General features: G+C 39.8%; 1 protein-coding gene across 1 annotated transcript; it reads right to left on the reverse strand.

Annotated features, from left to right (window-relative positions):
- Positions 1-856: 856 nt before the first annotated feature.
- Positions 857-7712, reverse strand: LOC124146342 (putative protein FAM47C). Its single transcript, XM_046516586.2, has 3 exons — positions 6672-7712; positions 3889-3996; positions 857-2370 (listed from the first exon to the last, which is right to left on the reverse strand). The coding sequence occupies exons 1-3, from the start codon at positions 7566-7568 to the stop codon at positions 2230-2232; spliced, it is 1146 nt and encodes a 381-aa protein (XP_046372542.2). The 5' UTR covers positions 7569-7712; the 3' UTR covers positions 857-2229.
- Between the last annotated feature and the right edge of the window lie 10465 nt (positions 7713-18177).

An 18177-nucleotide genomic window follows, 5' to 3' on the forward strand; every position in this document is an offset into this window, starting at 1 on the left:
TGAGTCTGTCATTGACTATGATTACCATAAATATCCTGGAGCTATTCGCAGCCGTGCCCTCGTTTTGAGCCCGATTCGAAAAACATGACCCTTAAAACAGCCATCCTATCAAGTAACCCTGTGCTTTATGTTCTTGATAGGGAAATATAGGTTGTCTCGTCACATCCGCAATGAAGCTTAGGTGACGAAGGGGCCAAGGCAATTTATCAGAGCTTTGTGGAGAATGTGGAGAAACCAGATTACTAAGGATGACAGAAATAGGCCGGTGAATGAGAAAGCTTGTGTTTAGGTTGGTTGGTTGGTTTGTTGTTTAACGCCGCACACAGCAATATTCCAGCTATATGACGGCGGTCTGTAAATATTCGAGTCTTGACCAGACAGTCCAGTGATTAATATCATGACCATCAATCCACGCAATTGGGATCGATGACATACAACAACCAAGTCTGCGAACCTGACCACCCGATCCCGTTAGTCGCCTCTAACGACAAGCAGAGTTGCTGAAGACCTATTCTACCCCAGATATCTTCACGGGTCTCATGTTTAGGAACAATAAATCGGCCTAGGGTTTCTCCAAACAAATATAATAATACAAAGCTACCCCGCTACCCCTGTGGCAATAAAATGTTCTCATACCATCGCCATCATTCATAGCCCATTAAGCACTGCACAATCATGGTTAGCAGTAGTGACATTACACGCTCTGTATCTGATCCAACAGTCCGCAAACAGATCCATATACACTATGTAAATAGGAAATACAATAAATAATAATAACAACAACAACAGCAACAACAAACATGTCACGAAGTTTACGAAACAGTTTAATATTTATATGTTAGAGAAACTACAGAAAATATTTTTTTCTAATATAAAGAAATCATTTATGTGTCTATCAAACAGTTTTTGAACAGCAACTTTCATCCTTGTGCTTATTCAGTAAAACTAGAGCTTGTAAAACCTAGCACGTGGTCTGTGCTTCAGAAAATTCCGGTCGCGTCATCGTTTCGGGTGATTTTCGCAAGTCCACGTTTCAGGACACAAAACGATCTTAGCGCTATGTTGTCTAAAGGGGTACGTTACTCCTCGGCCTTGTGGCCAGACAGAGTTCTGATTGTCCTGTGTGAAACAGAGACATTGCCCCAGTTGACTGTTAGCTTCATATAAATCATGACGTTTGGATCAGGAGACAGACAAAGGATGGGGAGGAAGTATCATTTGTTTCGGATACACCAGAGTCTAACCAACCATCCCCTTTCTCCAAGATTGCCACACAGAGACGATAGTTAAAGGGCACGTATATTGACTGGCATTGATACCGAGAAAAGCAGGATGGCCGACTGTTTCTGGGTCCATTGCTCCGTTTACTCACGCTCTTAGGTGTGTCATACGCATGGATATATATACCGTATTTCCTCTATTAGACGCCCGGGCTTCTATTTATTTCGGACAAGCCTTTGTCCCGGCGTCAATTAGAGGCCCGGCGTCTTTTGGAGGCCCGGCTTCTATTGATACCCCCATTTCACTATGACCACGAATCCCAAAAAGGGGTCATTAATTGTATCAATTGATCGACCCGGCGTCTATTAGAGGCCCGGCTTCTATTCTTTGCAGTGAACAATTGACCCGGCTTCTATAAGAGCCCGGCGTCCATAGAGGCCCGGCGTCTAATAGAAGAAATACGGTAATAAAAGAATCCAGATATTCGAGCAGTCAGATGTAGTGAAAGCTTTAGCGTACATTGTAGTCATAGTCAAGCAAAGACACTGCCACGTCAGGGTAGTGCACAGCGAACTGTTTCTACTGCGTGTCAATCAACCTGTGTCACGACAATCTGCTTCAATAGCAGCTGAATCGCCTTGAATCGTATCCTGTCCCGCGAGACCAAAGGTGCGTTGTCATAGCAATGACGTCATCCACCCCCAGTCGCGCTGCTTGGGAAATCATTACATTTGTTCCGGACAGCGCGATCTGGACCCTAGTTTTAAATGTTAGGATAACAGGTGGCGTGCATGTAACATGACATACCCACTAATGAATGGTCATTACTAAAACGAACATGATATGGTCTTGTTTTGAGAGAAATATAGTCACTGTGAGAGCTACATAGTTCGAGGAAAAGTTTGCGACGCATATTCAACACAAAAAGGAATGCAGGAATGCGTATGATCCTAATTTTAAAATGGAGCCTGATTCAGGGTGACGACAGGATGCCCGAAACAGATTATTTCACGTAGGCCGGATATCCTGGGGAAGTTGATGACGACACTCGTGGTGATGGAGAATGTCCTCCAGGACCGTGTTCTGTCCACGGCTTTTGGCGATCTCTTCCATCAGGAGGGCGTTCTCAGTTTCATATCGCGCGATCTCCTGGATGAGACATAAATAAAACAATGGGAAGTGAATGCTGTTTAACGGTCATTGCTATATTTGAACTTTCATTTTGCAATCGGGTTTATTGTTTGAAAGGCAGCGACGAACTGAAGGTAGTGTTGGCGTGTTAAACCATGACGGCCATGTTTCCCACATGTTCACCCGTCAGAACACTCATGATGTTGCGAGACTCTGATCCCTGTAGCAACGTGGACCTATCCGTCTTCGTCATATATTTAGCACTTAAAGACAGCCAAGAGGTCATGTAGCGCACCTTTCTCATCTGGGTATTATGATCAAAATAGAATAGATTCAAACAATGCGAATTTTATTGATCAAATCTCATAACTACATTGATTAGATCATCCATGACATGTCACAAATATGCATAGCCATACTATTATACCATAAATAATTTATTATCTATATTCATAAACACATGCTTATGATATGTATAATATCCATGTATAATGGACTCTGCTTGACGCAGACTGTCGAAAGTGAGTGAGTGAGTATGGTGTTAGGCCGCTTTTAGCAATATTCCAGCAATATCATGGCGGCAGACACCAGAAATGGGCTCCATGTCGGGAATCGGAACTCGGGTCTTCGGCGTGCAAGCGAACGCTTTAACCACTAGGCTACCCGACCGCCCCTGACTGTGCAAAGGGTTTTGTCTGTTTTATATATCAGTAGATATAAAGTGCTTGAATGACAAAAGAGAAAAAATACAAAACTTTATTCCAAATCATACACCCAAACGCCCAGAAATAAATCCGTGTGGGTCAAAAGGAAAATTTCGATTATCTGTTCATTAGATTTGAGGACTGATACATGCATAAGCTGGTAGTCCTTGAACTTTCAAAAAGCATGGATGAATTGCTAAATTAAAAAATGGCTGAACAATGTCAATTTTAGTATGGCTACTAGTGGTACAAAGGTTTAAGACGCCGCTTATCCAGTTACAGTGAGTGAGTGAGTGAGTATGGTTTTATGCCGCTTTTAACAATATTCCAGCAATATCACGGCGGGGGACACCTAAAATAGCCTCGACACATTGTAACCATGTAGGGAATCGAACCCAGGTCCACCAGGCGACCCCATCGCCCCACTCAAGTTACATTCTTGCATTGCCAGGATCTTCTGAGTTCGAATTCCAGATTAACCCGATTATAAACCTTTGTTCTCATGAGGTTGGACATCTACGACCTGCCTCAGCGTGGCCTTGTTTCTCCGATAAACTAAACCACCGCCCAACTCACTCACTCATACTGACGCCAAGTAGATGTTAAAGCTGCCACAAAGCTTCCGCAACACTGCCTTACAATTCGAGTACAACGTTTTAACATACATGCCCTTTATATACCGGATGTAGATCATACAAATCTATACAATGAAACACCATTAATCGGACGGAAGCGTATTTATGGACATATTTCCGGGTCTACCATTGACGAATAAAATAAATCTGAGTCCGGATTAAAGAGGTTTAACTGTATGATGTAAACTCCATATTACCTCTTTCAATATTTTCACTTTCGCCTTTTTTCTCTTTCGACTCATGTTAGCGTGATGTTTATTTCTTTTCCTGACTTTTTCCCGTCGGTCCAAATCCCCCAGTGTCATCTGAAAAATGTATAATTTTACAAAACCTGTTACAGCTTGCAGTGACTTAATCATTGCGTTCAGATTGTTCTTAATGTTGTGAGTTTAAAAAAAATAAAAAAAATAATAATAATAAATAAATAAATAAATGTTTGTGTGTTGTGTAACGCCGCAGTCAGCAATACTCCAACTATTGACAATGGTCTGTAAATAATCGTGTCTGGACCAGGCATTCCAATCATGAGCTATTGGGATATGATGACATGCATCAACCAAGTCAGGGAGCCTGACCACCCGACCTGTATTAGACTTGATTGATGTCATGGCATCAATGTCAGTCACTTGGTTGTTAAGACTCGATTTTACACAGAACACCAACATACAGCTGAAATTTTGATGAGTTCGGCGTTAAACAACAACCTAGGAAACCATGAAGGATAATAATAGGATAATAAGCACTGTGTTCTACCAGATTGTTTTTTAATACAAGCCTTTACCCATAAATACATATTTTTCAGAACTAGAAACAAATTCCCATGACATCCTTTGGTAAGAAGTAAAGATAACATTTTTTCTCTATCTACACAATCGAAAGCTTTTTTAGAAATCTACAAATGCACAATAAAAGCGACCCTAGGCTTACATAAATATTTGGGACATCAAGCTTGCAGTATAAATATATTGTCAACCGTTGAAAAGTTTGGGCGAAAACAGCCTGAGATTTAGATAGACGATTATTCACATCCAACCAAACTCTGAGGCGTGTTTTCTGTAATAAAAGTAAACAGCATCCGTTACATTTAAAACAGAAATTCCCCTATAATAACTGGTCTCACACCTTGTACCCGATTTGTACAAGGTCAGTAACAGTAACATATGCTCCTGCGCTTTTACCACAGTGAATGAAAATATCACTAAGTTTTCCTTCAGCAGTATCAACATTATCGAATATAGAAAATTCATTTAACAATTCCTTACCAGCATTGCTGCATAAATAGTTTTGTAAGGAGCATTTTGACCACAGTGAATTAAAATATCACAAAGTTTTCCTTCAGCAGTATCAACATTATCGAATATAGAAAATTCATTTAACAATTCCTTACCAGCATTGCTGCATAAAAAGTTTTGTAAGGAGCATTTTTACCACAGTGAATTAAAATATCACTAAGTTTTCCTACAACAGTATCAACATTATCGAATATAGAAAATTCATTTAACAATTCCTTACCAGCATTGCTGCATAAATAGTTTTGTAAGGAGCATTTTGACCACAGTGAATTAAAATATCACTAAGTTTTCCTTCAGCAGTATCAACATTATCGAATATAGAAAATTCATTAAACAATTCCTTACCAGCATTGCTGCATAAATAGTTTTGTAAGGAGCATTTTTACCACAGTGAATTAAAATATCACAAAGTTGTCCAACAGCAGTATCAACATTATCGAATATAGAAAATTCATTAAACAATTCCTTACCAGCATTGCTGCATAAATAGTTTTGTAAGGAGCATTTTTACCCCAGTGAATTAAAATATCACAAAGTTGTCCAACAGCAGTATCAACATTATCGAATATAGAAAATTCATTTAACAATTCCTTACCAGCATTGCTGCATAAATAGTTTTGTAAGGAGCATTTTTACCACAGTGAATTAAAATATCACAAAGTTGTCCAACAGCAGTATCAACATTATCGAATATAGAAAATTCATTAAACAATTCCTTACCAGCATTGCTGCATAAATAGTTTTGTAAGGAGCATTTTTACCACAGTGAATTAAAATATCACAAAGTTGTCCAACAGCAGTATCAACATTATCGAATATAGAAAATTCATTTAACAATTCCTTACCAGCATTGCTGTATAAATAGTTTTGTAAGGAGCATTTTTACCACAGTGAATTAAAATATCACTAAGTTTTCCTTCAGCAGTATCAACATTATCGAATATAGAAAATTCATTTAACAATTCCTTACCAGCATTGCTGCATAAATAGTTTTGTAAGGAGCATTTTTACCACAGTGAATTAAAATATCACTAAGTTTTCCTTCAGCAGTATCAACATTATCGAATATAGAAAATTCATTTAACAATTCCTTACAAGCATTGCTGCATAAATAGTTTTGTAAGGAGCATTTTTACCACAGTGAATTAAAATATCACAAAGTTGTCCAACAGCAGTATCAACATTATCGAATGTAGAAAATTCATTAAACAATTCCTTACCAGCATTGCTGCATAAATAGTTTTGTAAGGAGCATTTTGACCACAGTGAATTAAAATATCACTAAGTTTTCCTTCAGCAGTATCAACATTATCGAATATAGAAAATTCATTAAACAATTCCTTACCAGCATTGCTGCATAAATAGTTTTGTAAGGAGCATTTTGACCACAGTGAATTAAAATATCACTAAGTTTTCCTTCAGCAGTATCAACATTATCGAATATAGAAAATTCATTTAACAATTCCTTACCAGCATTGCTGCATAAATAGTTTTGTAAGGAGCATTTTTACAACAGTGAATTAAAATATCACTAAGTATCAGTCCGGATCCGTCTATGATATTTTATAAGCGACATTCTGACTCATATGTTTATCTCAAGGCCAACGTGGATTAACCTTGAAAAACACGTCTCGTTTTGGGTGTAATAAATGAAGTTAATCATAATATGATAATGTAGCAGATGTTACCTCGGGTAGTGGACTCGGCTGACTTGACACAGTCAGGTTGGGTCGTCTTAACTTGATTTTGGTGTTGAGCTCCAGTTTGATCAGCGGCATCATGCTGTTACACTCGCTTGTGGCAGCCATGGCCCGGGCAACCTCAGGATCCAGACCATTGCCTTGGGGGGTGGACACGATGATGTTCGGGCGATCGTCTTGAGGATCGGTCATCGCCATATACAGGCCATTGTCCTGGGGGTCGGGCACAGCTATATTCAGACGATCGTCCTGGGAGTCAGGCATAACCAGATTTAGGCGATCGTCTTGAGGATCGGTCATCACCACATTCAGGCCATTGTCCTGGGGGTCGGGCACAGCTATATTCAGACGATCGTCCTGGGAGTCAGGCATAACCAGATTTAGGCGATCGTCTTGAGGATCGGTCATCACCACATTCAGGCCATTGTCCTGGGGGTCGGGCACAGCTATATTCAGACGATCGTCCTGGGAGTCAGGCATAACCAGATTTAGGCGATCGTCTTGAGGATCGGTCATCACCATATTCAGGCCAGTGTCCGGGGGGTCGGGCATAACCATTTTCAGGCGATCGTCCTGGGTGTCAAGCATAACCAGATTTAGGCGATCGTCTTGAGGATCGGTCATCACCATATTCAGGCCAGTGTCCGGGGGGTCGGGCACAGCCACATTCAGGCGATCGTCCTGGGAGTCAGGCATAACCAGATTTAGGCGATCGTCTTGAGGATCGGTCATCAGCATATTCAGGCCATTGTCCTGGGGGTCGGGCACAGCCATATTCAGGCCAGTGTCCGGGGGATCGGGCATAACCGGATCCAGACCACAGACAAGCGGAAAGGACCCTACGGGACCCCAGACATTGCCTACGAGGTTGTGTGCCTGGTCCATGAGGGCGAATCGTTCGTGGGACTACCCTGTTACGAATGATCAAGTTTCACTTCAGATATTAACTCCTCAAAACCGACTAGTCGGTGTCAATGACAAAAGTCACAGATAAATACGCAGCTCATCAACCAATGGGAAGCTTTCGTTGTCACATGACAACATTACTCATTTTTGGACAGAACCGCCCACACATCGCTCAAGTATTTGAATAAGAGCTTACAATTCTAGAGAAGGTTCCCATACACAACATATGTACTGTGTGAGATCCAGCGTCAATAAACCTCAGTGACTTTATCGCAAAGATAATATCTACCCGTAATTTGTCAATAAATGAATTGCGTTCAATCAGTATTGCGTTATTTCTAAGTTTAATCGACATCATGGTTCCCCAACCACGTCAGTTGTATTTAGAGCGCTCTGAAATTGGCTTTCCCCGACCTGGACCTACACGAAGGATAAGGGACTTATTGCGCAGGAACTATGGCGGCTCCTAGTACGCGCGGGGCGGTCGGGTAGCCTAGTGGTTAAAGCGTTCGCTCGTCACGCCGAAGACCCGGGTTCGATTCCCGACATGGGTACAATGTGTGAAGCCCATTTCTGGTGTCCCCCGCCGTGATATTGCTGGAATATTGCTAAAAGCGGCGTAAAACCATACTCACTCACCCACTCCTAGTACGCGCTCGTATCTGACCGTTTTATTTACTCATTGAATACTCTATTGAATTCCGAACTAACAACGACTCTGAAAATACTGATTCGTGACAACCCAGAAGTAATTATTAGAAATGATGTTTACACAACTTCGTCGCCGGTTTGGTGAGTTTGTATCAGTGTCTTTAACATATCACTCACCATAGTTCCCACATCAGAACACAAGCTGCCAATACAAATCTACCTTTCACAGTGAGATTCAGGTTCATGCTAAGTCCTCATCACATATGAGAGGTTGGGACTGGCGAAGGTAAACGCATACTTGGCCGACAAATTTCGCTGTAAGCGAGGGACCTGCCACTAAATATTTTTGTCACACCTATCTATCCAGGAAACCCAGGATCTCCCGGCATTATTATTTTGTGCGTTAAAAACTTGAATAGAAAATACTTAGTCCCAGCTAAAGATACAAACAAAATTCCAGTCAATGGTCACCTGCAGTAGTGAGTCAGTGAGTGAGTTTGGTTTAACGCCTCTTTTAACAGGAAAGCCCGAAGTGATGCAGGTCTCAGACGTTTACCACTTCGGTGAAACCCACGAGCCCGGGTACGGTGCTGACAAACCTAGAAACATAATTGGGGCGAACCGGGATTTCTGGCGTGCCTAAGAGACGCAACTCTGCACAGCGAATCGCGGCGCCTTAGACGACTGGGCCACCCGTGCCCCCTCACCTGCAGTAACTCAGTCCTATGGAGTCGTGTCAGTTGATCTCGGGAAGGACGTATACTATCAGCCACGACTCGCGTCGAATGAGTCATGTACTCTCACGGCTGTACCGAGGACTATGCACACTGTTCTATAGCTGCTTACACGTGTTTCAGTTAAACAACACGCGTTACGCAATTGCTGCGGAAAATAATTGCATGAAATTTAATGTAGGAATCATTTCCTTTGCTCGAACAAATAACAACAAAATTGTGATTCCTCTTCTCCGCGCTCGTCTCCCATGAATAAAACTTTATTTTTGGGCTGGTAAATGAAACTTTAAAATATTATTAATAATTATCAAGAATTATTTCATCTTGCCAAATTTCCATGAACTTTATTTGTACTTGTACCTCTAAAAATGTAGATGTAAAATGGATAAATATCGTTCCAAAGAGTTATCAGAGCCAAAAAGTTGTATTGGAATTAATATTGCTCTTACATTCCATATTCGTCGCAACATGTTCTGTGTGTAAAAGGTTCAATGAAAATAAATGTGGTAAATAAGTTGTTGTTTAAGGAACACAGCATAGTGCTGGTACAAATACATTATGTAGTATGGGCAGGTAATTGTAATATTTACATTTGATTAGTGAATTTAGAAATATTTCGCATTTACCTGAATTTTCATCAACCTTGATATGGTTTGTCGAACATATCATGATCTATGACAAGCTCTGTGTATTATGGATTAATCTGCTGTAAATAGTTATCCTCATGTGAAGAACATTATCGACAAATAAAGTGAACTGTTAAAGTCCGGGCGTCGTTTATCCCGAGAAGATCCGGGGTAGAATAGGTCCACAGCAACCCATGCTTGCCGTAAAAGGCGACTAACGGGATCGGGTGGTCAGGCTCGCTGACTTGGTTGATGCATGTCATCGATCCCAATTGCGTGGATTGATGCTCAAGATATCAATCACTGGATTGTCTGGTCCAGACTCGATTATTTACAGACCGCCGTCATATGGTTGGAATATTGCTCAGTGCGGCGTTAAACAACAAACCAACCAACCAACCAACCAACCAACGTTTATCTGGACAGTTACTGTAACTACTAAATGGACAATACTTGTGACTAATGGATAAATGGGGTTTCACTGTACTTCAGAAACAAAACAAGGAATTTGGCCAAAAAGTGTAAGTTAAGCTTCAGGTTTATAGATGATCTGATATCATTCAGTAATGGTCAAATTGCCCAATGAGTGTGACTAAAAATATCAACAATGTCACACAAATGATCGCTTCAACTTTCCCTTCGTGTCTACATTACACATCTGGGGTACAATCGACATGCTTGTTCGACGAAGATTTCAAAGAGCGTCATACGACTCTTGCTCAAAAGTTGTATGATCAGGGTTTGATCAACATTGAAAGCCTTATCAAAGCTTTCAATTTGTTTTATGATAGAACTGTGGCGGAAATTTCAGAAACCAAAATTATGTCCAATGCAATTCTGTTTTTTTCATGTGAAAAATTGATTTACTTTTGCATGTGTTTGTGACAGGTACCACTGGTTGGTCAGGATTTTTTATTGTGATTCATAACTGAAACTACTTAAATACTCCATAGAATGTCCTTCATAATTTTGGTATATTCTCAGCAATAAGCTACAAATTATGAAACACCCAATACCTTTATATCATATGTATTACTCTTATACCATATGTATTACTCTAGCATGCGTGATTTATCATGCTATATCATGCTATTTTAATGTATTTTCGGCCGATTTATCTTGTATGGGCCGATGGCCTGTCCCTGAAATATAGTGTCTGTACAGTTGTCTGTTTGTCTGAAGGCACAGTCAAAGTAACTTTGAAATATTTAAGACACATTCCAATTCTTACACAGATCTAGATCTTTACAGATATATGCTCTCGTTAACTGGCAAATCAAGGGTCAGAGACAAAGGTATCTCCTATCCGTTTTGCCACTTATCCGACATGGTGTTTCAGCTTTCGTCATCCAATACTTCCTGTTGATACCGTTGATAAACAGACAGGAAATGTTTTTCTTCTTCCAAGAGACCATGTATCCGGTTTCTACTTATGATGAATAAAGGAGTGCGTTGTCAGGACTCAACTCAAGTATCTGTAATACTCACACATATATAGATGATTGCATTGATAAAGAGAACGTATTGCGCTCTTGATTATACAATACATTCTCAAGAAACATGAATCACATGCATGTCATCGTATCCCAACTGCGTAGATCGATGCCCGATTATTTATAGACCGCCATCATTTAGCTGAAATATTGCTGAGTGATGCATAAAACATCATAAAGACAAAGAAACAAATATATATACATCCTTCTATAAGATATATATATATATATATATATATATATATATATATTTATATATATATATATTAACAAGTGACTTTCGAAGAATTAAAGACATATCTCCAATTGCAAGGATATTCATGGGATATTTCAATATAAGAAACAGATACAGACACGAACATTCTTCCATCTGTGTGTACCTACAATCCTAGAAACTGTAAATTTGTTCCCCTTATAAAAGCCAATCTTCCAATTTTACAGCAAAGTAAAACTATGAAAACATGTTTATCTAAGTGTAAACTGATACGCAGCACTAGACAGCCTAAAAACTTTAAACAAATTCCTTGTCCATCCAAATACTCCAAAATACAAATACCGTCAGTTTAACAAAATGTAAAACACGTCGATGTGGAATTTGCCAATAATAATTATACACTGCAAATTTCAACTTTGCGAAGATAAACTATTTACTGTTAAAAACATGAACTGTCGCAGTAAAGATGGTATATCTGTTTTAACATGTCCGGGATGTGCATGTGGGTTGACGAATGAAGAATGACGAGATGGATGCTCTCCCTGTCGATATCACCTTGAGCTCACATGTGTCCATAGTACATCAAAAGATGTAATGAATATTAAATTAAATGACATTGTTAGCACAAATAATTTAAACCGTTCAAATAAATTTTTAAACCGTCAATGCAAGAATTAACTTCTGAGATAGATAGTTGCCTGTCAACGTTGTACTTAGATATTTTCCCCTTTGAAATCAACAGCAGCTCTAACTACAAATGTATCTGTAGAATAAAATGGTCTACTCCCATCTTGACGAGAGTGATTTAGAAAAGTACAGATTGCCGTGAAAAGGGAGGAAACTGCATGAAACTGCATGACATGAGTCAAAGATAATCTTTGATTGACAACACAACGTTGGGCCTTTCTCCCTCATCAATCTGAAATTACGGGTGGCCTTATTCAAATAATGTTAATAGATACGGTAAACAAAATGTACTTACACTCAAAAATGTTCGGCGTAGGAATACACACATCCTACATTACTACATTGTACAAGCGTGCTAAAGTGAATTGGTGAATAAAGTGAATGGCACATTATTTCAACAGGCAGATGTGAATAATGTAGATCTACAGGTGTTTATGTCAGAAAATGTTCAGAAAACGTGATGAATATGCATTAAGATATTACCTGTTCCGTATTTCCTGAAATGATCGTATATATTGCTCATATAATTACATTCACGGTGTTGATTCCAATGAAATTGATCTTCCGTCCAGATAAATGGGATCACTTAGAAACTGACCTTTTGATATTCGGGGGGCTCTGAAATCCTGTATTGAGAAACGATATTTTTTTCCAGATATGTTATTAATTAAAACCATGAGCCAAAACATTTTTTTGTATGAAGAAAACATGACAACAATGTTATTTCAATGACAATAATGACAATTTCTTTTTACCCAACAATATGAAGCACAGTTTATTTTTTTCAATAACATTCGATTGTACACCTGTTAAAAACAACGGGAACACACGGTACAAATAAAAATAGCGAATTGCATCGGACATAAATTCGGTTTCTGATGCGTCACATTTGGAAATGTGCACCACGCATCTTCCATAAAAAAATGAGGGGGCACGGGTGGCCCAGTCTTCTAAGGCGCCGCAATTCGCTGTGCAGAGTTGCGTCCCTTAGGCACGCCAGAAACCTATGATTGTGGGTTCCAATCCCGGTTCGCCCCGATTATGTTTCTAGGTTTGTCAGCACCATACCCGTGCTCGTGGGTTTCACCGAAGTGGTAAACGTCTCAGACCTGCATCACTTCGGACTTTCCTCCCACATAAAGCTGACACGCCGTGATATGACTGGAATACTGTTAAAAGCGGCGTTAAACTCAACTCACTCACTCCATAAAAAATGTGTAAGCTTCACTCGGGCCTTGAATGCCGTGATCAAACAAACAAACAAACAAACAAACAAACAATCAAGGAAGAGTCGTATGCCTAGTCCATAGAAAGAGCATGCTCGATTATACCTCCAAAGTTGTGAAATGTAAACAACAAAGGCTGGAGTTGCTGGAAATGTGCTTAACATGGAGGAAAGATGGACTATTGGAAAGTTGAAGTCATCCCTTTTGTCCCACAGTCTTGTGGAGAGTTTTTGTCACTCTGATTCTTTATACATAGATCTAATCATGAAACAAATGGAGCAGACTGACTGTTCTCTTTTATATCTAGCTCAGATGGGTACAAACGGTGGAAGGGAATGGGCTATTTGGCCATTATTGAATCATCCATACGAGGAAGCGCTGCGATCATGTGTCACGTGGTCCAGTCACATATGGCAACCGACACCGTCACACATGTTTCACTCGTGCCCAGGAGCGCACGTCTATCCATTGCCGCATTATAGTTTTAGATAAACGATGTTTTCCAAATGTGCAATATTTTTTGTGTGTTCAATTGGATTACCTGTTTCAAAGGCATTTGTTATCTTTTAATCGACTTCAGGAAACCCGCCCTGGTATAATAAATATACTGATGTGATAGTATGTTTCTATTTTCTCAGATAAACTTTAGACTGATCTTTATACAGTAAACTTCGTTTATAACGAACACGCTTATAACGAGCTGACGGATATAACGAACTGTTCTTTATCCCGACCATTTGCTGTATAAATGATGTATATTTGCTTGTTACGAACTACGGTTATAACGAACTTAATTAGTGGTCCCTTTGAGTTCGTTATAACCGTACTTGACTGTAAATGTATGTATATTGGGGAACAGGGTATTTTCGTTTACTTGTGATAATTTGGGCCTTCAGAAGGATATCTCTACAGTTGGTATCCCTGGTCTTACACCGTGTTACATGCTCAAGGTGTTGACGAGAACAGACCTACACCTCGTGGCTCACACTCAATGCATGCAAACACAGTCCGTCACTCGTGATTCACATGCGTTCACTGGAATAAACAAGATTGCAAAATCCACTACTTTGTGACCACAGTATAAAACCTCTCCCCCCACACAAACTGGAGTGCATGTTTCAGCTGTGTTGAATCATTAAGCTTGATGGACCCAGATATACCCCCTACTTCCCTGTTAGGACAAGGCTTAAAAAATCAAGTAATAAATTATACATGTAGTGTCTCTTGTTGCTGCATCGTTATTTGATATGCCTGAGTTCTCCACTGGCCGCCATTATTCAAGCTTAATGTGATGACCAATATGGAACCGTGACCCTATTGTCTTTGTTGTGTCCATAAAAAAACGAAATGTTTGATACTCTTGATTGGTTTGGAAATGATTAATGGCTATACCGTCGCCTTGAAAACATTTGTAGATTTGCTAAGGCCCGTCTTAACGGGATGGTGATAGTGAACCACGCCTGGATGCTAATTTGCATCATATTTCAACATGTGATTTGTGAGCTCACTGGTTTGTTTGTTTGTTTGTTCGTTTGTTATTTTACGTCGCACTCAGTTATATTCCAGCTGTATGACGGCGGCCTGTAAATAATCTGGACCAGACAATCCAGTTATTGACATCCTGATCATCGATCCACGCAATTGGGATACGATGACATGCATCAACCAAGTCAGCGAGCCTGACCACCTGACCCCGTCAATCGCCTCTTACGACAAGCATAGTCGCCTTTTACGGCAAGCATGGGTTGCTAAAGACCTATTCTACCCCGGATCTTCATGGGTCGAGGCCACTTGTCCAGATTCGTAATCATAACTAGATAAATACATCAACAGAAAATTCGACAACTTCTACTTATTAATGGTTGTTCTTTCATAACAGATACTATCCATTGAGGCATGACAATAGCTCAGGGTATTGTTTATAAACACCAACTGTACATTCATAGTAACAGCTGTGTTCACTCATTTTGAACTGGTGTTAGAAATCTAGTGGAATCAGATGTTACAGTATCATTTTTCATTCTTCTGATTTTTTTCTTAATATGATAATTTAGTTTGATAACAGCATGTTGTATGCACGCAGTTTTATTGAATAGGATACAAACGACTTAATACTGATTTTCTAATTTTGGGGAATCCCACATCAAGTTTGGCGATGTGCCAGACACTCGGCATTGCTACAGTCACTTATGCTAAATCGCCATGTAACTCGTGGTTAAAACGTGATTTCAAATATTAAAACATGATGCAATTTTTGTAGTTTACACATATGAAATAAATGTTGAGGAAACATATTTGGTCGGCATGGGTGGCCCAGTCGTCTCAGGCACCTCAGTTCGCTGTACAGAGGGTTCGACCGTGGGTTCGAATCCCTGTTAGCTCCGATTATGTTTCTTGGTTTGTCAGCACCATACCCGTGCATGTGGTTTTTCTAAGACCTGTATCACTTCGGGCGTTCCTCTCACATGAAGCTGACACGCCGTGATATAACTGGAACACTTTTCAAAGCGGCGGTAATCCAAATTGACACACTCACATATTTCCCACTATTGATTGAAGAGATCACAAAATATTTTTGCCAAAAATGGCTACGACGGCCGAGGCAATCTCAGATTTACAATGATGCGAAACTTATGTTCAAAATCGCAGATAAATGCTAAAGTGTTTTTTCATTAAATGTTGTTTACATTGTCGACACTAAGCATCAATAATATAGGTTGTGGACAATTTTTAAGATGGTATTATTTACAACACTATACATAAAATACGAAATCATAAGAAACGCAGTCCGTTTTACGATTCCAACTGTACCATAAGCTGAGTCCCTATCAAATAGTGATAACAGGTGTTCGCGAATAGGTGAGCGTATCCTGCCTCATCGATTGCACCGCCACAAACACATGCAAAGGCTAGTAAACTGTTCACCTAATAAACACGGGAACAAAACCAATAATTATCAAATAATTTGTTTTGGACGGTGTTCGTTATACCTGATGTGTATGAAACATGCAGTTAAAACAAATAATGTTGTGGATACAATAACACACAATTGTGCCTTCCACGTGCCAAACGTGAGTCACTATACAAGACAACTGAGTCATAAACAATTACATGAATGAATGTTTCAGAGATTCATTTGAAAAAAGTGGATTGGATGGCTGAGATCAATGCATACATGTTGATTCGTAGGCAACTCTTTGTCGGCTCCATTTGTTTCTTTTGTCGTGACGAAGAACATATACAGTCACCGAGGGGTTGACGTTTTAATTCACCATCCGAGCTGATAAATGTGACCCACCATGAGATAAGGGGCCTCAACACGGTAAAAATACGCTTTACAAAAGACACAACATATTTAGTTTCCCTTTAAAATTTAAAGGACAATTGTAAAATCAGGTAGAAAGGAAGAAATAAAAACAACACGTGAAAATAAAAATAAGATATAAAGAGTGTGAAGATAACGGGTTAATACAAGCGACACAATCCATTTCATATTCATATGAAACCTCGTCTGTCGTTTGTACGATCCCTACTATATCATGGGCATACGTTTATCGAACGCCGTCTTAAGTTAAAATCATGACACTCTCAATTGACATTGGCTTTATATGTGTTACACAATGTACAATCAGATCGCACATGTGTCTTACATTGTGTACCAGGTACAGCACTTTCTTTCTTTGTTGTGTAACGCCGTACTCAAGCTGTATTGTATGACGGCGGTCTGTAAATAACCGAGTCGATCCAGTGATTGACATCATGAGCATCGATCTATACAGTAGAGATACTATGACATGCATCAACCACCCGATCCCGTTAGTCGCCTCTTACAATAAACATGGGTGGCTGAAGACCAATTCTAACCCGGATCTTCACTGATGCTTCAAACACCGTCACTGTTACGTCAGACACCGTCACTAATGCTTCATATTCCGTCACTGATGCTTCAAACACAGTCACTGATGCTTTAAACACCGTAACTGATGCACCGAACACTTCTACAGTGTAAACATCGAGCGTTTCCAGATTACAACTATGTAAATTTATTTATCTTCCGATAAGTGTGTTGGGAACATGATGGACAATATACCCGGATGACATTTTTGCCATCTTCGTGCCGCTCTTGGACCAAATCAATGTACAGTCCTGTCTAACACCTGTATGTAATTGTACAATTCTGCTATGTTTACATGACTTATAAGGAGAGCAGTAGGTGTAATGAAAATGAAACACGGACTGTTTGCATTCAAACATTTACTATAAACCATTGTTCGTAGAATAATGGCGTCGACAGTGGCTGAAAACACCCTTGGTTATGTCTACATATGATTTTTTTGGTACACGACAATGCATCTTCCCGAGGCAAGAGAGTAAACTGACTTTAAAAGTTTCCACTCTTGCCAAACTAGGCTGGAATTCCTGGGCTCGATCGTAGCACCACCAATGGCCATTACGAGTTATGTCCCTTTTAAGCCTCTCCTATGGACCAATCAGAATCCACCTCTCGTATCACTTGTATTAGCTTCAAAGAAAATTGTGGCGCCAACTCAAGACAATCTAATCGTTAATTAAGATCTGTATTGGGATAAAATGGGTCTTACATCGCGAAGTGCATCAAATCACGTGAGCACCTTAAAAACATGAAAAGATTTGGAAATATCTGTTGACAACGACTTGGCGGTGCACATGCTTTGCAATTCCTGCAATCGACCGAAATCTGCACGACAGTTTACGAAACGGATTGCGATTTCGTTGGGCGATTTTGATTGGACTATGCACTGACGCGTTAGCCCAGCCAAAATGTAATTCCATAATACCAGCCTAGTTCGGCAAGGGTGGAAACTGGACTTTTGTTGTCAGTTAATTCTCTTGCCTCGGGAAGATGATGACAATGCGACGTTGATTGTAAGGTGCTGACGCTGATATTTCAGATGCTTCTGCTTTCTGCTAAACAGAC

Source organism: Haliotis rufescens, unplaced genomic scaffold (genome assembly GCF_023055435.1).
Source record: "Haliotis rufescens isolate VD_foot unplaced genomic scaffold, xgHalRufe1.0.p SCAF_11, whole genome shotgun sequence".
Lineage (NCBI taxonomy): Eukaryota > Metazoa > Mollusca > Gastropoda > Lepetellida > Haliotidae > Haliotis > Haliotis rufescens.